The 17,745-nt window shown below is 38.9% G+C and overlaps 1 protein-coding gene across 1 annotated transcript in view; it reads left to right on the top strand.

The window, feature by feature from the left end:
- SPEF2 (sperm flagellar 2) overlaps positions 1–17,745 on the top strand; it is a 2,540,087-nt gene that overhangs the window by 563,129 nt on the left and 1,959,213 nt on the right. The window contains exon 6 of the mRNA XM_044069998.1: positions 10,401–10,620. Coding sequence (XP_043925933.1) covers positions 10,401–10,620 — 220 coding nt within the window. The remainder of the gene's footprint in view (positions 1–10,400; positions 10,621–17,745) is intronic.

Here is a 17,745-nt window from a genome sequence, read left to right as displayed (position 1 = left end):
ATCTCTCATTCAAGAGAGAGAGAGAGAGATTCATGACAGGGAATACCCAAACTTAACTGAAGAGAGAGAGAGGAAGGGGCTACTGTGGCTTGGGCAATGGCTTTCCAGTATCCACAGTGCAAGATGAATGGCATTTTACAGATGTAAATCCTTCACAATCAGGTACCTTTTTACCACCATTACTGTAAACCTCTAGAAGCTTTATCTCTTAGCAAGTCAGGAATGTGTTTTCTGGTCACCACTGCCTGCACCTTTGGGCCTGTCATCTCCCCTAAGTAGCCCATTATTTTAATTTCATGTAATGTCCACCCTGTTGGACATTATCACTTATGTAATACTTTCAAGCTGTAGAAAGTTATGTATACACTGTTAATATGTTGGTCTAAAGGGCAGAAATATGCTTTAAAGCCTACAAAACACATTAATAAAATCATAGGGCATTTTCTACTTGGTAAGTGGATCTTACTGCCATAATTCCCAAAAAAATAAAATTTTCATGTATAGTCATATCTAAACACTAGGAGATGGGTTGGTGCTTATTGCTCCCATAGCTACATTTGCCCTCTTTACACTTCTGAATCAGAGAATTTTTGTGATCCCTAAGCAAATTCTGCTTTGTTCCTGGTAACATTATATGTTGGTATCACTATCAGTACAAGATGGCATACAAAACTTCCCCAAATTCACAGTGGCCCCAGGAATGCCTGTACTTGTTTGTCTGAAATACCTGTGTCCTTTGGTACTTTCTATAGCTGTTTATGTTATGTCCCTTTTTTATCCATTCCAGATCATGTCAAGAAGTTTAAGTACAATTCCTTTTTTTGTATGTTATTTCAATTAATAGTCAACCCCTCTCCTGCATGTATTCAGTGCGCTTCGGCATTTCTGTTACAGAATCTTCTCAGTTTCTAGTCAACATATCACCTGTGTAATAAAATGCAATAATTTTTGCAAAGTAATCTTTTCCAATTCTCTGGCCACTAGTCCACGGCAAGGAGCTGAATCACAAATATCCCTTTGAAAGAACTTGTAATGTGTACTATCTTCCATTCTAGGTAAATGCAGGTTGTCATCTATTCAACTCAGCTATCAGAAATGAAAAGAAGAGGTTTGTCAAATCGTGTACTGCATGATACTGTCCAGCTGCAGAAATTAATTGTTCAGTTTTTGGAGCAGAATCTTGAATAGCAGCTGTCAGGGGCTGTGCTACTTTGTTCAACATGTTGTGATGTACAGTCATTGTCCGTGAACTTGCTTAGGGATCACAGAGACTTCCCATAACCTGTCCCAGAGACTTCCCATACTCTGGAACAGACTACCTATCTATGTCAAACAGAGCTCCTCATTAGCACTCTTCAAGAAAAATTGTGATGATTGGATGGGTAATAGGAAATTCACCCTGGAGATCACTTCTGTGGCTCTGCTTGACAGGGGCACAGGAAAATAATTTTCTTGGGTGACGAAAGCCAGGGTACCTTTTTGGCTAGGCTTGTATATGCCCTAGGGCCAATAGCCTTGTACCTACCTATGAACTGGTTCCACTATGAATGAACAACTTCCATAATGGCAACAATCCAAAATAATACACAGAAGGGTAAAAACCAGGGGGGGGCATACCTCCCAACTTATATATATATATATATATATATATATATATATATATATATATATATATATATATATCAACTCCACAACCGCACCAAATGGAAGAGGGAAGAAATCTCCCAAAAGAAGTGAATCACTGCCAGAGCACAGTGGCAATGATTTACTGTGGAAAACAACATTCAACATTGTTTTTTAACGTCTTTTTCTTTGATGTACTAACGCTTGAGGAATTGAGCCACTTTTAGAGGCACTCCATGAAACATGTTTTTCTTAGTGACCATACTGGACTATTGTATAGACTTACATTAGGCTGTGGTATACTAGCTTGGAACAGCTTTTCAATGCTCGTTGATAGTTCTTGACTGCCACCTGGAATATGATACTGTGTAATATTTATGATTTGTTTCAGAAGAAATATATCAAATAGTTTACATGTAGTATATCCAGGAACTTACAGCTTACATTGTACTTTTACATTCTTTTCACTACATGCCTGATCATCAAGCCTCCCATTGATGAAAGCATTACTCTGTCCAAGGGGAGCTGTCATTCAAGCAGCCGTGAGGGTGCTTTATATTCTCTTGTCAGCATCCCAGCAGTGAGAGCTTTTCCATTTTATGACCTAACTTCACCACTGGTGGTGAAGTGAGCATATTCAGCAATGTGACTGCAGCCTGTGCCCCTTTTCCATGCATGTTTGCTACCCTTTTTGCACTGACAGGGCTGCCATCACTTGCTTGGATGCCTGTGTTATATCTTCCCAGCACTGGCGCACCGTATCATAATGGTTCACTATTGTTCAGCCAAGGTTCAATAATAATGTCAGTAGCATGAGAAAGACATGCAATACCCACCATCCCTGCCTCAACAGGCAGCCAAGTAGCTAGTCAAACTTGGGTCACCTGCGTTGAAGTCAGAGATGTATCCCTCTGCTCCACTGGTGCGGGCTCTTTACTGTATTTTTGAACAGTTTTTAATTTCAAACTGAAAGGGTATTGCAGCGATTTCTTAAAATCTTCTCTGAAAAGCAACTATTTAAATATGCTTATTGATTGGTAGTATAACTGTAGGAACAAAAAAAGGTAATCCATCCATTTCAATTGTCAGCTCCCCTGTAACTATCTATCTCTGTAAGTGGACCTTAAGTGCAGTTTAGAGATATTTCCTGTTAAAGTTATCTCAGCCCAGTGTCTACTAATGCCATCATGTATTGTGGACCATGCCATCAGATAACTGTCAGAAGTATAAGGGCATCAAGACCGTTATGTTAACTATCCTTGACACGAAGGACTCACTTTCTCGTAAGTAATCCTTCCCATGTTTTTCTTCTGGTACCTCCCACTTCCTTACCTCATTTTTGGCCCACTCTTTCAAGGTGTTAAGACAAAGTGTAAGCCATTTTGGGCTGTTCTTATTGGTGTATTGCTCTGAAGATCTGCAATACAGTTATAGTAGTCACCATTACATCAGTATTCTCCACAATTCTGTTTTGTCTCTTTTCCACCTGTGGTTCATTTTCTTTTTCTGAATCTCTCTCTCTCTCTCTCTCTCTATATATATATATATATTTAATATTTTAAACAATTCACCTATGTCAGTCCACCCATTTCATCTTTAGGAATTTCTCATTTTAATAAACCTACAAAAATCTGTTTGTAAATTACCTTATCTTCTTGTAACTTGCAATCTTTTGTCTCTTTACCTAGTTTTTCTCTGATTTGAGTTTGAGTCTGAGTTTCCCATTAATTCTCCCATCCATCTCATACTTTGAGATATTATCATAGATTATTTGTCCTACCACAACTCAGAGAACTGCCTTCAACTGCCCATTCCAAAAACTAAATACATTCTTTTAAGTATATGTCACATAGAAACAAACAGCTCATGATTGTCTGATCCTTCCATCAGCTACACAGTTCTGTTTATTACTGCAGTCATATTATTCACTGCAGTTAAAACTGTTATTTTACTTAGCTACTGAATTCCTTGTTCTGTAGTTTTTCCAAGGATTATGGCTCATTCATAATGGCCATATTCGCTAGCCATGCCTTCTTGACAGTTACAGATAATATTCTACACAAATTATAAGTTTACCCATTGTTCTTTGTTGTGGGCAAGAGATATAATACCTATTTTCTCTACAGGTATAGTATTCAGACCCACCACCATTTGCCACATAGGTTTCAAATTCCGTTGCACTGGCCATTTTGTACACTTTCACAACATTATGCAATGAACAGAAAGAAATAATAGAACATTACAAGCCTAGGTCTACATATAGAAAAGTAGCTTGAACTGATTCATTAACTAGGACTTATCCAAATGACTTGCTTATACAGTTCTATTTGAAATAATGCTATTCCCATATTTTCTGGAAAATCGTTGCTTACCATTGGCTTACACTATTCTCCTCGGAAAAATGGGATGTCAAATAACTTTCTCTTGCTGCTTTTTTAAATCCCTTTATTGAATTATTGCTTGTGACATAGGCAAACTTAAATTTATATAAAAGTACCCAAACCATTTTAACAAGTTCACAAATGCAAACACTGTACATCACATATGTTGTTATAGATTCTATAATCTAAGCAACATTACATAAATAATTTCCTGCCTTCTCTTAATCCTCACTTGTCTTCTAAAACATTATTCAGCATCTGTTTTTCCCATAATTTCCACATTGTTCTATGTAATTTACTCCTACTCTTTTCTAAAGATACCACCTACTGTTCTTGTATCTCAGTTATAATACACTACTTCAGGTATAGTTGGTTTAGATTTTCATTTTCTAGTAATTGCTTTTTTGGCAACCAACAGAATTAAACTTGAAAAGATATTGTTATGTCTAGGCAGTTCAGATCCTGTATCCAGCTCAAAATATAATTTCCTAGTTATACTCATTTTTAAAGTCTGCCAACTCATTACACTTTCAAAACATATGTTCCCAGTTAACTCTTTCTTTCCCATCACATCTCCAATATTTGCCATCTATTCGAGGAAAAACTCTTTGCAGTCTTCTTGAGGTATAAAAGTATTTTTACAAACAATTCCAGGCAAAACTTCTAAATCTTCTAGACATTGTTGCCTATTTGGGAGCCATGCTAATGTCCTCTTAGGTTCATAGGTTCCTAGATTAGTACTAGGCTAACTGCCTAGTGAGCTATTTTAAGCCTAGCCAATTATCCCTTCTTAGACTTGAACCCTGCACCTTGTGTTTGTAAGGTAAACACCTTAACCATTAGGCCACCCTTCCAACCCCATTCAGCATGATTTGGGGGAAAGACCCCCACAGAAGCACAAGTAGATAATGCAATGGCCGGATATAATGCATTGGCAGGAGGTCAGGATCAAACCTTGTACCTTGTGCATGGGAGGCGAGCACCTTAACCGCTTCACTATCTGGTCTCAACTCTTATTGGTTCTTTGTGAATTGAATATCTAATCTATCTTCCCAATCTTTGCTGACCTCTTCTGCTTGTTTCCCATAGTTATGCAATATAATATTTTATATGCCATACTAATTATTTCCTTTCAAACAGCAGCTTCTGTTCTAGATTCAATTAAAAACTCAACCAGTGTAGGCCTTTTCTTTAGGATTCCCTTATTGCTTTCTGTCTATACTCTAATATCAGTACCTGGTAGCAAAGGCAGTCACTAGCCTGCAATCCAAATGTATGCTTGGCCTCTTTCCATTCTGTTACCATTCCTTCTCTAATTATTTGTTCTCTATACCTTGGCTCCTTGGCTAGCAGAAATATCAAAAATTGTCATGTCTCATATAGATATATATATATATATATATATATATATATATATATATATATATATATATATATATCAGTTCTCTTCTGTCAGTGTGGATGCTTGAAATATCAATTTTGTTTTAGGCCTTATAAAACAGATCATGATCATTTTTCTTAGATGACATTAATTTTGACTAGAGAGGCTTAATGAATTAATAGAAATGAAACTTTTTATCTTTCACCTGCATTTCAATAAGAGTTCATTGCTTCCTCCTCTTTCTAATGAGAAATAAAGTCAAGATGAGCTTATTCTCACCCTCAAAATAAAAAGTACCAAATCTGTTTCTTTAGAAAATGCTTTAGAAGTTTTCATGAATATAATATGGGTGTCCTAAAACATTTTACATCAATTCTTTGAAAAAGTAATTACATGATAAATGCATAAATTGAAACAGACTTGGTTTAGACTACATTAAAACTATTTATTTATTTTATTTATTTTATTTATTTTAGTTTACATTTGTTGACCGGGCTAGTCTAACTGGATATATCTCCATTTTCAGTAGAGGCCCGGGGAGAAAAGCTCCAAACATAGCGCAAAATATAATATACAAATGTATAACAAATAAAGTAGGAGGAATTTAGAATACAAAGAATACAAAGAAGGAGTTTAACACAAAAGTACAATACTAAGAAGGATGAGTATAAAGGATTATATCAGTCTTCTAACTGTATGATATGTGAGATACATTAAAGTTCATTGACAGTTTATATAAATACTGGAAGTTATATTAATCTTACTATTACCAGTTTTAGCATACCGAGGGGTATGCAGAGTATGATTGTGTGTCCAGAGGCAGTGTGAAGATAGAAGTATGAATGGTTGGAGATTAGTCAGGGTTACTGCAAGGACATAACTAGGTGACTTTTGAGTTTTTGCTTAAAGAGTGACAGTGAAGGTAGTAGAGTTAGATCTATAGGTAGAAGGTTCCAGATTTTTCCAGCAGTATTGAAGAAAAGGCTGTCGCTTGCCAAGTTATTGGACTTACTTATGCTAGCAAGTAATTTACGAGAAGAGCATAGGGAATTAAGATTATTATAAGAGGTAATGAGGTTAGCAAGTATAGGAGTATTATTTGGTTGGTAAAATATTTTATGGGCAATGGTGAATTGGGAAAAAATCAGCATGTTAGGAAGTTCAAGCCAGTCTAGCTGCTTTAGATTCAGGCAGTGGTGAGTTCGAAATGCATTGCCAGTGGCAAATCTGGCAATATTGTTGTAGGAGCTTGCTAGTTTGAGAAGATTATTTTTTTTTGGATTAGTGTAAATAAGTGAGGTGTAAAGAAGAGCTGAGATTAAATGAGAGTGGGCAATAGTGGTTCTAGCTATTGGAGTTAAGAAGGGTTTGATTCTATATAAGGAGCCCATTTTTCTGTTCACTGTTTGTATGGTGTTATTTATATGGCTATCGAAGTTAAGGTTGTTATCGATTGTGACACCTAATAGTTTGGTGGTAGGATCGGGGAAGATAAGGGTGCCATTGTTGGATTTGACAGAGAAGTCTATAGGTGAGGACCTACTGGTAGGTGTAAACAGTATGAACTTGTTTTTTTTGGCGTTCAAAAGGAGGCAGCGTTTCAAGAACCAAACTTCTACTGAGTTGAATACTTTTTGAGTTAGTGAGTGTAGTTCAGATATGGAGTTGGCAGAACATATAAGTGTGGAATCATTGGCATATTGAATACAGGTGGCTTCAGGGATTTCTACATAAAGGTCATTGATGAATAAAGAAAAAAGAAGAGGTCCTAAAATGGTGCCCTGAGGGACTCCAAGGCTGACTGGCAGGTGGGATGATAGTTTATTTTCCCAGAGAACTGCCTGTTGCCTATTGTTGAGGTAAGACTTAAACCATCGTATAGCTAGGGTATCCAGAGTAAGAGATTCAAGAGTATTTATAAGCGGGGGTGATTTACCATATCAAAAGCCTTTGACAGGTTGATGAAGAGAGCAGAAGAGAGGATGTTGTTATTACGGTTCTTATTAATGGAGTCGGTGAAAGATAGTAGAGCGGTGGTAGTACTATGAAATGGCCTAAAGCCATGCTGGCACTTAGCCAGTATGTTGTGTTTAGTTAAGTGGTCTAATAGCTGGTAGTGAATGCATTTTTCCATGACTTTTGCTAAAGGTGATAGTAGAGATATTGGTCTGTAGTTAGCGTAATCGTTGGATTTACCACCTTTATGTAGTGGGATGATGTGGGAGATTTTCCAGATGTCTGGGATGATTCCCTCATTGATGGTTCTGTTAATTAGGATGGATATGGGAAAGGCAATAGCTTTGGCTGCTTTTTGCAAATATTCAGAAGGTAACTGGTCGGCTGAAGGAGTACAAGGCTTAAGTTTTAGTAAGATTTTGTAGATGAGAGTGGTTGAGATAGGTTGAAATTTGAATGTTGGTAAAGATCCAGCTAAAGAGGTTGGGAGCCTTGTGTTATCAGTGGAAAGCTGACTAGCTAGGGATTGTATGGTCTCTGTGAAGTAGGTGTTGAAGTTGTTGGCCGTTTGATGTGGGGTATTATGATCAGCATCTTGAGGGGATGGTGTGCTAGAGTGGCCGGGGTGAAGGATTCTGTTTAGGCTAGTCCAAAATTTCTGTGGATTCTTTTGGTGTGTTTGCTGTAGTTTACAATAGTAGTTCTTTTGTCAGTGAGTATAGCTTTTTTTCTTATGTTTCTTAGCTGTCTAAAAGTTTGTTGTTCAGGGGAAGTCCTGTTAGCTCTCCCTTTAGCCCAAGGTTTGCTTCTAAGTAGAATTTTTTGTCTAGTCTCTTTTGTTAGCAAGGGGGCTGGTTTGGATTTTATTCTAATAGATCATTTAGGTGAATGCACATCTAGGATTGCTAGAAATTTAGAGTTAAAATATTTGACAGCCTCATCTAGTGGGAGTATTTTTAGAGGTTTCCAGTCACATGCATTGAGTTCATTTTGGAATAGTACAGGATTAAAGTGTTTCTTGGTTCGTGAGATCCTATAAGTAGGGGTGTTAGAAATGTCATTCTTTTGTCTTATAATATAAGTTAAGTATGATCACTTAGATCATCTGGTAAGGTTCTTACATTATAAGTATGTGGGTGTTTATTAATAAGCATCCAGTCTAAGGTGCTCTCATTTTTGGTTGGTTTGTTGATTCTCGTAGTCGAGGTGATAGTTTGAATAAAGCCATGAAGATTAATGATCATTTCTCTTAGCCCATTTTCTGTTCAGAAATAGAAGCACACTTCAGGATGCTGGGAATATTTAACTGTTATCTCTTTGCTTATATAACTTAACCTCTTCATTCCCTTTTTCTGTCTATATACCTTGTTCTAACTATATTTTCATTGTGATTATTTCAGCATGTCACGTCTGATGCCACTTTAAATTTAATGAATGTATGAACTGTGTTTTTCAGTCACTCTGTATATGAAGTCATTTATCTATTGTCTTTATACTCTCAAGCCAACTATGATATTCACTTTGTATAAAACATATGTATATGTTGCATTTTGTCATTCTGTCTATATATAATGTCATGTGTCTATTGTGTTTTCCCCAGGCTGAAACTAAAATGGGTCCAATGGTATCAGTGCTCTATCCTGGTTAACAAATTCAAAATAAAATAAAATAAAGCCTTTCTATATTGCCCAGCTTATAAACAAAGGGATTGTGTCAAGATCCAGGAATGTAATTTTCTCCCTTTACTCAGCCCTCATTAGATCAGTCATATAATATAATGTTCCCTTTGCATGTATCTGTCCAGACTCATGCAGCAACTGGAACACCCACAAATATACCTTACTAAAAGGATACAAGGACTAAACAACATGTTCACCATGGAGTGACTCAAAGCCCTGTCACTATAATCAGTATCCTAATGACTGTTAAGAGGTGACCTGTGTCTAGCATACAAGGTATCCTCTGACCCAGTGCTGATGAACTTACTACACATCAGCAAGTCAAATGGCATCAGAAATGCTTGGCCTAGGAATCTAAACCTCTTTTGCAACATCAAAACAGTTTGGTGGAACAGGTGTATATCACAGAGGATACCCCTGCTCTGTAACAGGCTCTTCATCCACATAAAAGAAATTTAATCCATGCCCATATTCAAGTGCAATTTGAATCTATGGATGGGAAACAGAAACTATACCCCAGGACTGCCCTCTGTACTATTAATGGCTAGAGGCAGCTTCTAAATGCTTTATCCCATGCACAGGTCCCCTCAAATTATCTATGGTATGATCCCAGTTATATAGTTATTGACGACGGGATGGATAAAGCCAACCTCTAACCAAATGGGATAGGTTAATTAGAGCATAAAAAAGGGAAACTGGTTAGCTTTAAAATGGCTTACAAGAGCAGCTAGCCTAGTACTTATCCATGAACCTATAAGAAATTAAGCTTTCTTGATTGTTATTGCTGATGCTGTTTTTATATTGTAATACTAAAAGATAGTCTAAGTGTTGCCAGCGTAGGAAACAGAATTCAGAATGCAACAAACAAAATATGGGCACATATAAAGTTCTAAGACATGAATTAAAAATCTATATTCTTGGGTATCATAGTATCTTCCCAGTTCAAACTGTGTTTCCTTGAAATCAAATGCCTGGCATGCTTGTTTTATCAGTGCAGTGTGGAATAAGCACTAATATAATCATGATGAAATTATAAATAACATAATTTTTGATACAATGTGTTATTCAATATAATTGCTGGAAAGAAACTTAATTCCATTAACTAAAGTTGTATTTAGTAACAGTCTAAATTTTCCATCCAGTTTAATCCTTGTATCACCTGGTAAGGCCTTCACCAGTTTGATGGCAGTTATTAGCATGGCACTTGGCTTATAGAATAAACAAAATGTACATATTTTAGCTTTAAGTTTTATAAAATCAGTTATGCAGCCAAAATTAAAATTGTTGCCCAAAACTGCATAATGAATTAAATGTTTATTCTTCGGATTTAGATCGTCATTTGCAATTTCTATGTAATTTTATATACTTTTTCTGTTACAGACAATGACTGGAGAATGGCATCCAGCTGATGAGTGCACCACAAAGGAAGTGTCTAAGAATAACAGTGTACTAGGCCATGCAGTTCGCAGACTGTTGGATACAATATACCTGCCAAAAGTAGATAGTCTTACTCCCAGTCTTCCTCCATTTCCTATGAAGGCGTGCATTTTAGGAAAATTATATGCCGGGAAAAGTACTTGCCTGAAAAATCTGTCACAAGGTATATATGATTTTATCTTTATTATTTTCCTGTGCACAGTAAATTATAGTAAATGTATTAACATCTGATGCCACTCAGAAATGAGAGTTCCTGACTGAAGGTGGAAGATATTGACAATGAGTGCTTATCTGAAACAGTCATATGTTGTTTTGTGATTTATTGATCTTTACTGTTAAAACAAGGTATGACTGCAAGCGATGTAATGGAAATCCAGCTTCCTTGTGACTTTCACAACTGGCACAGTAGGTCAGAGCAAAGTCTTTATTGTACTTATTTTGTTGTATACTGTTTATGTGATTTTTCTCATAGAAGTTGACTTAAAATCTTTGAATTATGTGATAAGTGATTTTGATTAGCTTTTTCTTTTAGAATTCTTTGTCTGCAGCTGAAAAAGGTTTCCTTAAATGAGTATGCCATTAATGATTTGCTAAAACACAAATACAGTGTTCTCAGTGCCATGTATATTTTAAGGTAATGCCTGATAACACTGGTGATCTGTATTCCTCATGACAAAAGATAGATGATTTGCTTACCATTATTAGTAATAGGTTCATAGGTAGGTACTAGGCTATCGGCCCTAGGGCCCATACAAGCCTAGCCAAAAAATGTACCCTGGCTTTTGCCACCCAAGAAAATTATTTTCCTGTGCCCCTGTCGAGCAGAGCCACAGAAGTGATCCCAGGGTGAATTTCCCATTTCCCATCCAATCATCAAGATTTTTCTTGAAGAATGCTAATGAGGAGCTCTGTTTGACATAGATAGGTAGTCTGTTCCAGAGTATGGGAAGTCTCTGGGACAGGAATCTATCCCTCCAGCATGTTCTGTTTATTGTGGTGACAAGGTTAAGGTCCCTAGAGCGTGTAGCTCAGAGGGATTGGGATTTCTTTAAGTGGAGCATGTCCAACAGCTCTGGGTTTGACATAGCTTTGTATGTTAGGCAGAGATCGCCCCTGAGTAGGCGATATGCGATGGAGTAAAGCTGTAGCTTTTTGAGACGGTCTGCATAGGGCATCTGTTTGAGGCCAGTAATCCTCTTTGTGAGATATTTCTGTGGTCTTTCCACTTGTTGTAGATGTCTTGTGAGGTACATACTAAAAGAGGCGTTTTACTCTATAATGGGTCTAATGAGTGATGAGTAGAGGGGAACAATGACCTCTTTTTTTCTGGATGAGAATCCTTTTGTGATGAGATGAGCCACGTAGAAGGATTTCCTGACCACTGTGGCAATGTGATTATCAAAGGAGAGACTACTGTCCACCTGTGTCCCAAGGTCTCTTATCACATTTTCGGCATTAAGTAGACTGCCAGCTATGTGGTAGTTCACGGGTACAGAGTTTTTACCAAAGGGGATGACAATACACTTTTTGGCATTGAGCTTCAGGCCATGGCTTTGACACCAGGTATCTGTCTCAGTGAGGCCCTTTTGTAATTTGTCCACATCGTTAGGAGTTTCGATTATGGATCCTAGTTTGCAGTCATCTGCAAACTTTGTTAGACCTTCTGTGTTGGCCTGCACTTCAGAGAAGTAGATACCAAACAGGAGAGGACCCAGGACTGAACCCTGTGGTACTCCACTTGTCACTGGTCTGATGTCGGATTTGGAATCCGCTACTTTCACAGTGTGGGTTCTGTCCATGAGCTAGTTGGCAACCCATCTTGTGACATAGGGATTTATACCTAGCTTAGTGAACTTATCTATAAAATTCCAGAGTGGGGGATGGTGTTGAAAGCCTTGGCAAGATTTAGATAAGCTGTGTGAACCATTTTACCCTCATCTGTGGCTTTGGTGACTGCTTCAAAGAAGTCAATCAGGTTTAGGAGACATTATCTGCCTTTTACAAATCCAAACTGAGTAGGGTCCAGAGTATGGAGATTACCAATGTCTTTGTTTATGAGTTCCATGATGATACGTTCCATGGCCTTGCAGACCTGGCTTGTCAGGCTAATGGGGCAGTAGTTCCCAGGGTCCGTCATGGCTCCCCCTTTGTGGAGTGGGATAACTGTCACGGTGCACCATTCAGTGGGTACAAAGCTTGAGGTGAGGCTATGATTGAACATGGTACTTAGGTAGGGTGCCAGTTCATTCTGTAGTTCGTGTAGAATGCAGCCTGGGATATTGTCAGGTCCCATGGATACTGTGTTCTTGGCTTTGGGGAGTGTGTTTTTTTACCTGTGCAGCTGTGATTATAGGAACTTTATATTCTTCCGGTATAGAGATGGGCCCTCTAGGGGGTGAGAGGGGGGTAAAGTTAGCACTGAACCTATCTGCTAGGATGTTGGCAATATCAGTCGGTTCTGTATATTTAGTGCCATTATGCTGTAACTCAGAGCAGATCTGAGTGTTGGGTTGACCAGGGAGTTCCTCCAGTCATGGGATTTTACTCTTTTGTGCAACAGTTTGTTTCTTCTGTTGTAGTGTTTGTTTATGGCAGAGGACCACCAGATTGGCTTCCCTTTTTTGGAGGATAACAACTTGGTTCTATTAGGGATAGCATGATCCATGCACTCGTGTAAGTGCTTATAAAGTGCATTTGTGTAGGATTCGGCAGTCATACCTCTATTGTCCGTCTGCATGGATGTCATGAAGTTTGCCACTTCTGTCTTAAGAAGTGTGAAGTTGGCTTTTGAGAAGTTTTTTACAATGGTTTCTCTAATTGGGGCTGGGGGTGGGATGTGATTGTCTAGGCTGATTAGCTTGTGGTCGGATCTGACCAACGAGGAATTGACCTCTGGTGTGGAACACCGGTTTCCCATGTTGGTAATGACCAGGTCTAGGATATTGCTGCCCCTGGTGGGGGTATGAATAAGTTGATCCAAGGAATTAGAATTTATGAATTCTAGAAAACGTTGAGCAAAAGAGTTGGTACATGAGTAGTTTTCCCAGTTAATGATGGGGTAGTTGAAATCGCCCATTATTAGGGTGTTGGGTTGTACCCTAATACTTTCCAGTGTATCAAGAAATGAGGAGTGTGAATCCTGGGGCATGGTGGGGGGGTCTGTAGCAAGCTACAATTTGGATTGCGGTCTTGCCCAGAGTTAGTTGCACTTGGATAATCTTGGATACATTATGCTATGCAACTAGCCTGGAGGTGTGGATATCCTTAATGAATATGGACACGCCTCCGCCTTTAGTGTTTCTTTCTGGGTCAGGTGGCCAAAAGGTGTGGTATGAATTGAAGCCTGGTAATGCAGGGGTGCTCTCTGGAGCTTTGAACTAGGTCTCTGTCACTGCACAGATGTCAGTGTTCTCCATTTTAAGGAGTGCCTCGAGTGAGTGCATTTTGAGGTTTAGACTTCTAGCATTGAGTAGCATTACCCTCAGATTTTGCTTGCTTGTACCTGCTACAGTGGTGAATTTGTCATTTGAACCTTGCCTAAAAAAGGCACTATAGGGGAGGCAAGAGTCTTAGCCAGTATCCGGAATCCTAAGGGCGACAGGTGCAGGCCATCTCTGGCAAAGCATCGTGGACTGTCGATCATGTCGTCCCAGGCAGACAAATACTGGATCCCGTTAGAATGACACCTGAAGCTTTGCCAATTGCTGAAGTCAGTCATTTTGTCCTTGTACTGTGGTATCATTCTGGGTGATGGCAGGATGCTACTCAGGGTTAGGGTCATACCTGCCTGGGATACAAGATCGGAGAGCTCCTCCATGTCTCTTTTCATGTAGTCCAGGGAGGTGCGTCTCAGGTCATTCACACCAACATGAACAATGACAGTGTCATATTTGTACTTATTGTGGAGTGACCTGAGTACATGCATTATGTGGTGGATCCTGGCACCTGACAGGCAGCTGACAGTAACTTTCTCCTTGTTTAGTCTAGTGAGTGGAACATCAGTGTGCCTGACTATAGAGACACCTGTGACTAGAGTGTTGGGTACGTTGTTATGCCTTATGGGCTGTGGTTGAGTGGCACACTGAGTTTGTGGGCTATGTGTCATTTGGGTTGTGTTGGGGGTAGAGTTTGCTTGCGTTTATGCTTTGGATGTCCCTGATGCTTGGGCAGGTTTTTATTGAGAACCTCCGTGAATGTAGGTGTGTGTTTTGTGTTTCTATGTGTGTGTTTTGGTGGTGTAGGTTTTGAGGGACTATGTGATGAGTGTGGTGTGGTATAAATCCAGACTTACTGTTGATTGTATTTGTACAATTGGCACAGCTTGGAAAACTACTGTTAAATATATTAATGACTGGACCGTTGAGATAAATAATATTAGGCAAAGTGCACATAGAACACATTTAAGAACAGAAGTGTCATTTGTCAGTAAAGATCACTCAATACCTATTAAACAAGATAATAGCGATGAAAACTTTGGAATTCTGGATACAGGTATGTGGCAATCTGAGGATTCAGAGCATATACAAGAAAATAAATAAAGAAAGGAAAATGTTTACAATACATAGCAAGAAAATAAATGGATTAATGTCTATAAAATAAAACAAAGAAAATGTATACTGTAAAGGATACTGCTATGTTATGTAACACACAGATTAAAGGGAATGATAAAAAATGTTTCTGTCAGAAAACCTTCAATCTACAGAAGAAGGCATTATTTTTGCAAAGCAGAAGGGAGAAAAAGTGGCAAAGGACTGGTGAAAAGGAAGAAAATTTAAATTGGAAGGGTTGGTGAACATTACTGTAAGAAAAAGTGGAGGAAGTTAACAACATGGCACAAGCTGTAGATGTACAAAGTCAGCTGGATGAGAATTGTAGCCTTGCAAATGTAATAAGCAACAAAAACATTGGGATTAATAAGACTATTCATGATGAAGATCATTCCTTTTTAACAATTGATAGAGCAGATTTTATTGAATTAGAAGCTGAGGATTCTTCAGATCTGGTCAGAAATTATATTCTTGTAGTTGGAGATTCAAATATTAGAGGGAGTCATACTTACATTTGCAATGAAGAAATGAACATTGAATAGTGTTATGCTTGTCAGGTGCAAAAGCAAATAATGTGAGAAAGGCCTTCAAATCCCTTAATGTAAGTAAATATGGATCTGTTTTTATTCATGGTGGCACAACTGATTTAATCCACAAAGACTCTTTGACTGTTAGTAGGGAACTTGCACCCCTCTTAGCATAGCTTGTACTGGTGTTAGAATGTATTTTTCACAAATCACGTATAGAAGAGTCATGTTACCATGAATGAGATATATTTTGGGTAAATACGTATGTGACAAAATGTCCCATTTTAAAAAAATGGAAATGTGTAGAGCATCTAAGCTTAATTTTTGGCACAAGTGTTTAGACAGGATGATGTGCACTTGTCAGGGAAGATAATTTTTGCTGCAGATATTTTGCAGTATTTGACAAACACAAAACAGAAGGGGGATTTAATAAAGCCTACATGAACTTATTTGCTATATAGGCATAGTGGCAAGGTGCGTACATGGAAGTAAGCAGATGTATGATCCAGTAAAGGGAGCTGAGGGGCATGCACGTGCGTGAAAATACGGACATGTCTGTGGCATGCAAATCGCCTCATAAGCAGGTGAAATGCATGCAAATGAAGCAGGTAGAGTGATCCAGCAAGCAGATAGGCAGTCGTGCAGACCCTGTGTTGGTGCCCATAATGTACATGGAAAATATCCGTGTTCAGAATGTAGAAATGTCACCAGGGGCTGCAAATGTGTGGTTACAGTGGCAGAAATAGTAAAGAGGACACAGATATTTGCAAAAGGACCCACTGTGTGTCCAAAATCATATGGAAAATAATGTAAAATCATTTTTTAATACCCTGGATATGTTTGCGCTGCATGCCCCAGTGCACAAACATGCTGTTAGGGAAAAAAAATAAAAATAATTGTAAAAAACAGAATTTGTAAGTATGAAACAGTAACGTATTAGAGGACCCTGTGTGGAATATATACAATGTTGGACTGCTGTGGTTGCTAATGAGGCAGGGCCTAAATCCGTGTAGTTACCATGTACTGTGCACGGATCTGCATGCAAATGAGCTGGGGTTAATGAATAGCAGAAATGGGTATCTGTGTCCGCAGATCCCATCTGTGTAGGCAAAGAACCATGTTGGTGTCCACAGAAGGAGTAGCTGATATCAATAGGGGGGTGTGTCCTCAAACTTTTAAGCTATTTGGAGCTCAACGGCACCTGTTTGCATGGCTTGTTGTTCTGCTCAGTGGGAGAGGGGTTTGGTAACTGCTAAGCTGTGTTTACCTTAGGGGCTTCTGTTTCCTGGGTTTCATGTATTTGAGCATGTTTGTGTGGCACGCAGCCATGCTGAGCATGACCTGCCATGGGGGCTTGTCTGCTCACTGCTAAGACTTGTTTATATTTGTGGTGTAGGTTTGCATGGAGTGCCACAGTGCTCAGCAAGGAAGGCTGCCTAAAAAAATCCAATAATGTATTAATTACTGATGAGCCCTGTTTCACTGAAACTAGGGCCATTAAACCCCTTAATGATGTACTTGGCAGGTGGAATGTATCATAGCTAGCCAATCACACAGAGTACACCTACAGCAGAGAACAATAAAGTATGCCTACACCCTGCAATCTGATTTTTCCCATACTCTGCACAATTGGAGTACAGACTTGGGAATTTTAAGCTACAGAATGCTAGGGGTTGCTGAAGCTCTGCTACATATGTATATGCTAGATGCTGAGGTCAATGCAGCTGCTGCTGATGATGACCATAGGCCTAGACTGATAAGGTGAAGAGTGTTCAGGACCAGGGTAACCTACCAGGAGCTACATGAGCTGGAAATTGTACAGCGCTACAACAACTCAATGATCTCTGCCACCCTCAACTCAGACCTAGAGCCAACAGAGGGTGACCCATCCCAGTGGAAACAAAGGTATGTGTAGCTATTAGGATGCTAGATACAGGTACTTTCCAAAGACCAACTGGGGACATGATGGGGGTCTCACAGACATCTACTTTCAGGGTACACCACCAGTTCATGAATGCCATGCTACTACATGCCAGTGTGTAAATTTATCTTCCCCACACCCCTAGGGGAGAGGGCCAGTACCATGTGAATTTCCTACCATGTAGCACACTACCCTGAGGTGCTGAGTGCCATAGATTGCACTCATGTACACATCAAGGCACCATCCGGTGAAGAGGGTAGAGTGTACGTCATTGACAAGGGGTATCACTCCTT

This window comes from Protopterus annectens, chromosome 1.part0 (assembly GCF_019279795.1).
Source record: "Protopterus annectens isolate FY-2018-M chromosome 1.part0, PAN1.0, whole genome shotgun sequence".
In the NCBI taxonomy this organism is placed as follows: domain Eukaryota; kingdom Metazoa; phylum Chordata; order Ceratodontiformes; family Protopteridae; genus Protopterus; species Protopterus annectens.
Note: the sequence above shows the minus strand (reverse complement) of the source record. Positions and strands in the feature narration are given on the sequence as shown.